We start from the raw sequence: 7,500 nt of genomic DNA, 5'->3' as shown, positions 1-7,500 counted from the left end.
GAAATATTTCCCTGTGAATTGCTTTGGTGATAAGTTTTGAGAGTTTAAAAGATATTTTCAACATTCTAACGCTAACGTATGTGTGTGTGTGAATGTGTGGGGAGTATTATCTGCAGTAATAAAACTAAAATGTCTATGGAAGATCATGGCGACGCAGAGAAAAGGTTTGCATAGTTTATATATGCACCATTTCAATGTCTCTTTTCTCAACATTATAGGAAATAAGTATGCGTCTCTTTTATTTGAGACTTAAAAAAGGGCGAATAGATTTTATATAGGAGTGGCTGTGTGGTAAGAGGAGTAGGAGTGGCTGTGTGGTAAGTAGCTTGCTTACGAACCACATGGTTCCGGGTTCAGTCTCACTGCGTGGTACCTTGGGCAAGTGTCTTCTACTATAGCCTTGGGCCAGCCAAAGCCTTGTGAGTGAATTTGGTGGATGGAAACTGAAAGAAGCCCGTCGGATATATGTATATATATGTGTATGTTTGTGCGTTGTGTTTGTCCGCCCCCAACATCGCTTGACAACCGATGCTGGTGTGTTTACGTCCCCGTAACATAGCAGTTCGGCAAAAGAGACCGATAGAATAAGTACTAGGCTTACAAAGAATAAGTCCAGCATGGCCACAGTCAAATGACTGAAACAAGTAAATAAGTAAATGATATATATATATATATATATATATATATATATATATATATATATATATATATAATATATATATATATACTCATACATACATGCATTGTGTGTGTGTGGTGTGTGTGTGGTGTGTGTATATGTATCACACACTCGTATATATATGACAGAGAAAGTAAAAGGAGAGGGATAGAAAGGTAGATAGATTGTAGTAGTCGCCTATTGGGGACATTTTGCTACAGAGCCTTTTAGATAGCAATAAGCGACCAGTAACATTCAATAAAGGATATAGGATATAGCTATATCCTGAGCGTCTTCGGTATCAATCAGTCTGACAATAATAGCTCACACACACACACACGTATATATATATATATATATATATATATATATATATATATAATATATATATATATAATATATATATATATAATATATATATATATATATATATTCTGAGATCCCCTTCGATCACGACACAGATCATGGGTTTGCACCTAGAAAGTTACCCTCCCAGGCACAAGTCCGGGCAAGGTTGTTTATGGAAGACCAGCAGTCGCCCATGCATACCGGCCTCCCCTTTCCACGCCACCAGTTTTATCCAAGCTTGGCACCTGTGACATCACAACTCATTTCTACACCTGAGTGAACTGGAGCAACGTGAAATTAAGTGTCTTGCTCAAGAACACAATACGCAGCGCGGTTCAGGATTCGAGCTCACAACCTCACGATCGTAAGCTCGACGCCCTAACCTCTGAGCCATGCGCCTTCACACACACACACATATATATGTAATATATAAGTATATATATCTTAGCAATAATCATATTATAGTAGCAATAATTATAACGATAGAGAATATGGAGAATGGTACATCCACAAAATTTATTTCCTTTTATTTTACAACTAGCAGTATAGCCTACCGTTGCTCGGGCTTGTTTTCTTTTCGACCCTTTAGAATTGGAATTTTTGAAAAGTAAATATTTTGCATTATGTAGCTTGTTATTCTATTTGGGCGAACATTTTTCTGGTTGAAATACACCGAAAACTGGCGACACGGCAGTCAAAAGAATCGTAAAATATAGGGATTTTCATAGAAAAAAAAAGCACCTTTTTGATGTAAATAATTTTTGGTGTTAACATACTCTCAATTTTGGTCAACTTGCGCCGTAGGGTCTCGGAGGAGATAGTGTTAGTTGAAGGCTACCAAACCTGCCATACACAGACAACTTCAGCTTTATATATATATAGAGATGTCACAGAGTCTTTTTTATTTGTAAAATAAAAAGAAAAGAATTTGATAATGTACCAGACTCCATATTCTCTAACGTTATAATTATTGCTAACATACACTCCAGAAAATATTAACCATGCAGTGAACGAACACGAAATTATTCATCGTAGGAATTTACAGTGTGAGTGGCAACGCCTCGTAGACATGGACGCTAAATACTATTCGATGCTGTTACCATAACCCGGAACATAACTGAAAGGTACTGCGGTATCTATCCGCTTGAATAATATATGTCTAGTTTGGATATTGTAGAAACAGTTGTTAGAGACTATCTACACCTTTTCATTATTATATATCTAAGTTAATCTTTACCAGCGGATTCACTCTGCTTCAGCTTTATTAATGTGAGCAGAGTTCGGACACTTATTGATCAGAGCTCGTATATATGTATATATATATATAATATATATATATATATAATATATATATATAGATATATATATATATATATATTATATATACCATACATATATATATATATATTATATAGATATATATATATATACATACATATACATAACATACATACATACATATATACATGCATACGTTACATATATATGATATATATATATATATACATACTTATACATACATATATATAATACATATATATATATTATATATATATATATATATATATAATTATATATCTATATATATATTATAATATATATATATATATATAACACGAGCTCTGATCATTAAGTATCCAGACTCTGTACCCATAGTAACGAAGCTAAAGCAGAGTGAAGCAGCTTGGTAAAGATTGACCTTAAACACTGCTGTGCATGTGCACGAAGCTTTAACATTCTAGCTCACTTTCGCTGTTTACAGCAGTGCTTGGAAGGAAGGTGTGTAGCATGTGATCGTTGCATTGATCATTACAGAGAAAATTGTCATGGCGATACCTGTTCAGAGGGCTACGCAAAGGTGCAGAAAGTGTATAGAGAGGAGTGTATGAGGCGCACACAAGTGTACGAGTGGTTTAGACTCTTTTGAGATGGCCGAAAAAATGTCGATATTGACGAACGATCTGGGAGAGCCGCTAGCAGCCGAACTGAAAAAAAATTGCAGATGTGCGTGTAGCTGTAAGGGGAAATTGTTGAATCATCATCCGTGAGTTATCAGAGGATGTGCAGGTTAGTTTCACTTCAGTCCAGTCCATTGTCATTGGGTAATGTGATGCGTGTATGCCAAGTTTGGGCCAAAACTGCTTTTAGATGACCTAAAAGACAGTTTCACAAGTTCTTGATTGTGTCGAGAATGATGAAAATTTTTGAAAACCTTTGTGTAGGACTCTCAGCAGGTATCGCCAAGTTTTTGGCAAAATTTAATGCGGATTCTCTGCTCAAGCTTCTCTGTCATGGTCAATACGACGATGAAACGCTACCCACCTTCCTTGCAAGCACTGCTGTAAACAGCGGAAGTAAGCTAGAACGTTAAACCTTAGTGCGCATACACAACAGAGGTCAAGGTCAATGTTACCAAGCGACTTCACTCTGCGTGCTTTAACTTCGTTACTATAGCAACAATCTGGATACTTATTGATCAGACAATGTATATATATATATATTATATATATATGTATATTATATATATATATATATATATATATATATATATATATATATATATATATAATATATATATATATATATAATATATATATATATATATAACAGAATGTCTGTGGTGGGGTGTCTGTATATGCGCATCACTAAAACTAAAGAACTACCGAACTGATTTCATTCAAATTTTACACATGCCATACTTAGGGTCCATGCAGTGGCATGGGCCAAAACAATTTTCCACTTCTTGCCTAATGCGAGCCCGGAGCAATCTCTTATCTTATACGCCATTTCAGTATTACGGGTCAAAAGTGAAACAATAACATGTCTATAATAATATGAGATAATACTTCCAGTTAATGCTTTCACTACTATATTACATACAGAACTGTGAATGTGGTCCGAAGAGACAAAGTAAAGTATATCATTTGACAGAAAGAAATATATATTAGAGTTCCTATAAATCTAATCTCTTACCGTACCATTCTCATGATAAGTCGTTTTGTACACGTTGGCATCGGTTTTTTGATATCTACATTTCACCAAAAATTTGGCAGTATTCATGCAAGAACACAATCTGAAAGATTAAGTTTAAATAAGTTTAAAATTAAATTTATTAAAAATGAAACGGACCGAAATTTGAAATTAAAATAATAAAAATAATTGTAGAGAATTGATAGGAATTAAAACTAGAATAATACCGGGTACGATATAGACAAGAACTTGAAGTACCTCCATATAGAAACTCACATACATATCAAAATATATGCAATACACATATACATATAAACAAACACGGGCAAACACGATACACATACATGTAAAATTAACAGACTCATATGCATGTATACATATGTCTGCGTGCGTGTATATGTGTATGTAAGTGTATGTATATATCCCTACACTTACATACATATAAACACATATACACATACCCACATAAATGAAATAAACTCGTACGAAGCTGCGTTGAATACAATATATGCATGCACGATAATATCTAATACGTTTGTGTACATTCGAACATGGACAGACCTATCGCTCTATGTATGTATGTATGTATGTATGTATGTATGTATGTATGTATGTATGTATGTATGTATGTATGTATGTATGTATGCATGTATGAATATATGTATATATATATATAGATTCAGATGAATATGGTACTTGAGTTGAGTCCATACAATTTCAAAATAAGATGATAAAAATCAAAATAAGCAACAGGGATATCCATAGGTAATGTAGTACGAACGTTTCAAGCAATTCCATTTAATTAAACAATGCAATCATTTCATCGATTTAAATGCAGAGCAATCCTAAGCTGCATAAAGACATAGAATTTAATAAAATTAAAACAGATGGATACATTAGTATAATTTTACCTAAAATCTTCAAGAAGGTAAGAACATGCTGTCTTCACTTCAGCTTAGACTTGATGAAATGATTGCATGATTGCATTGTTCAGTTAAATGTAGTTGCTTGAAACGAACGTACTGCATTACCTCTGGATATCCTTGTTGCTTATTTTGATTATATATATATATATAATATATATATATATATATATATATGAATGCATATGCATGTACATAAATACGGATGTGTTTGGATATGCGTGTTAGTTGTCTTGAGGTCACATGACAGTTGTAAACGACTTTCGCCGTCACATAAGCTGTATTACGTTTCAAATTCTCCATGGAAACATTATTCAGGCATTGGGGAAATATTTTCTTACCCAGAAACAGAGAGACTAGAGAAATTTGTGTCCACGAATTCTGTCATACCCATTAGAGCATAGAAAAATTAGACATTAAAATGACGATGATATTCGTCATGTGATACATCACAACTGACCAGCCAATATGCTGTTTTCACTAATATTAAAGCTATTAACTAAAGTTACATACCTAACATAAACTATAAACTTAAGTTGCCTTCTCGTTACCTAATCGCATTAATATTTCTGGTAAATTCGTGATTAATAAGATCGCAGTGTTTCTGTTTCAATTGCTTCAGTCATGACAGGAATGATGCTAATATCACAATTTCTAATAAATATTTGGAGGAAATGCTTGAGAATTAGATTCGTTGACGTAACACCGGAGGTATGATAGTAGAGCGACAACAGATGTTAAAATAATCACATAAGAAATCAAACTTACTTGGCAGATTCATTAAAAACGGCGAAGCTGAAGATTCGAATCTTACAGAAGCGGATACAAAAGTACAGAGAAACGCCTGAACGTACGTTTGTCTTAATTCGATTGGCATTCATATCAGTGGGCGATAGACATCCATAAATACCTATCATGCAAAATAATAAGAAAATTTATCTTCGATTATTTCTCATAATGCCGGTAGATGAGAACCGAGTGTTACTTAAATACTGTGACAAGATGCCATATTAAAACTAATTTAAAATGTTCTGGAACATTTTTAACGAGATAGTTTAATGATAGCTTAAGATGCCCAAAATGTTTGTGGGTGAGATTGATGTAGGTGATCAATGTGAAAGTTTTAACAAATCAGCTATAAAGATTACAGCTAAGAATCTTTATACTTTTATTCAAATTTCTTGTCCCTTCATATTCCTGAAGTTACAAGCAAGAAAATACCCCCACCATCAAATTCTAAAACGTGTATGTATCAAGGGAGCATATTTCCCCATTTCCACAAAATTGCGTATGAACAGTGAAGATCAATAAAATAAGAACACTGACTTAGAACCTGCATCGATATTGATTCTATTTCGTTTTCGAAAGAATAATCATTTATTTAATCTCCATGTCTATATTAGTTATATTTACCGAGTAGTTCTAAACCCCATATTTGCAATAGAAATTCAAAACATAGATTTCCCTTGAAAATCATGATTGATCTCGTAGTCGAGACGCCAGTGAGATCTTCCTTAAGTTACACCATTATTTATAGCTCGCTTCTACACGTAAAACAACTTTTAATGTGAATACTAATATGTGCAGAAGAATTTTTATTAAATTACTTTACCAAACTCTTTTACATGTCTTTTCACACACACAGACACACACACACATACACACACACACACACACACATACACACACACACACACACACACACACACATTTAAATTTTATCTCATTTTGTGAAGTATATTAATGTTTCTATGTGGAGGATCACTACTCTGTAATGTAGATTTCAAAAGTTTAGCACAGGACCAACATGTTCGGGGTATGGGCTACACGATTACATCGATCTCAATGCTCAACTGGTACTTATTTTATCGACTCCGGAATGATGAAAGGCAAAGTCGATCTCGGTGGAATTTGAACAACTCAGAACATAAAAACGCACGGAATGTCACAAAGTATTTTGTCCGGCGTGCTAAAGATTCTATCAGCTCACCATATTACTGCTCCGGTATATTAACAATGTCAAAAGTGAGAAGATAACGTCCATTGGACATCGGGCTAAATACATAGTATAAGATAGGTTTCTTCGAAACGTTCTCGTCAATGGTTACATATTTCACTTGATATACATCGAAAAACATTTAGATATAGACAATGATATTTGCAGAGTTCCCTTTTTGTGCTTAGTTCAAATTTTTCTGGATTCTGTTTTGTCTTTTGATGATCTGGGGCTGATATAATCAGTATTCGTCCAAAAAGTTAGGAGCAAAAATAGTTAAATAACGTTTCAGGAGTCAGCTCATGTCGACAGATATTGTTCGTCATCTTCCTTTGATCCAATCAAAACCGTCATCACCTTGCTTTAAAAGCAGATAGTAATTTTACCTTGTTCTTATTCTTAGAGCAATTTTTGAAAAGTGCAGCTCAATATAGCATTGCGGAATCTTTGCAAGTAGCTTGATAATTTAAAGTTTGCAATATTTAACATTTTGGGTACCTTACGACCAGACTGTCGATTTATAGGCATTATCGAAAAATCTATTTTTCCACGCACTAGATGATGGTCAGTTCCCCTCTCTGCCCCACTCATGATCCGAACGCTAG

General features: G+C 34.0%; 1 protein-coding gene across 2 annotated transcripts in view; it reads right to left on the bottom strand.

Moving 5' to 3' along the window:
- The window catches only part of LOC118764978, a 43,927-nt gene that overhangs the window by 19,447 nt on the left and 16,980 nt on the right, over positions 1-7,500 (bottom strand). For both annotated transcript variants that reach the window (XR_005000817.1, XM_036506236.1), the window contains exons 6-7: positions 5,668-5,809; positions 3,985-4,079 (exon numbers count right to left, since the gene is read on the bottom strand). Coding sequence is in view for 1 of the 2 variants with exons in the window: in XM_036506236.1 (XP_036362129.1) it covers positions 3,985-4,079; positions 5,668-5,809 (237 nt within the window). In the remaining variant the exon portion in view is untranslated. The remainder of the gene's footprint in view (positions 1-3,984; positions 4,080-5,667; positions 5,810-7,500) is intronic.

The sequence above is a fragment of the Octopus sinensis genome, linkage group LG10, assembly GCF_006345805.1.
Source record: "Octopus sinensis linkage group LG10, ASM634580v1, whole genome shotgun sequence".
Lineage (NCBI taxonomy): Eukaryota > Metazoa > Mollusca > Cephalopoda > Octopoda > Octopodidae > Octopus > Octopus sinensis.
The sequence above is the reverse complement of the archived record's forward strand: the minus strand, read 5'-3'. Positions and strand labels throughout refer to the sequence as shown.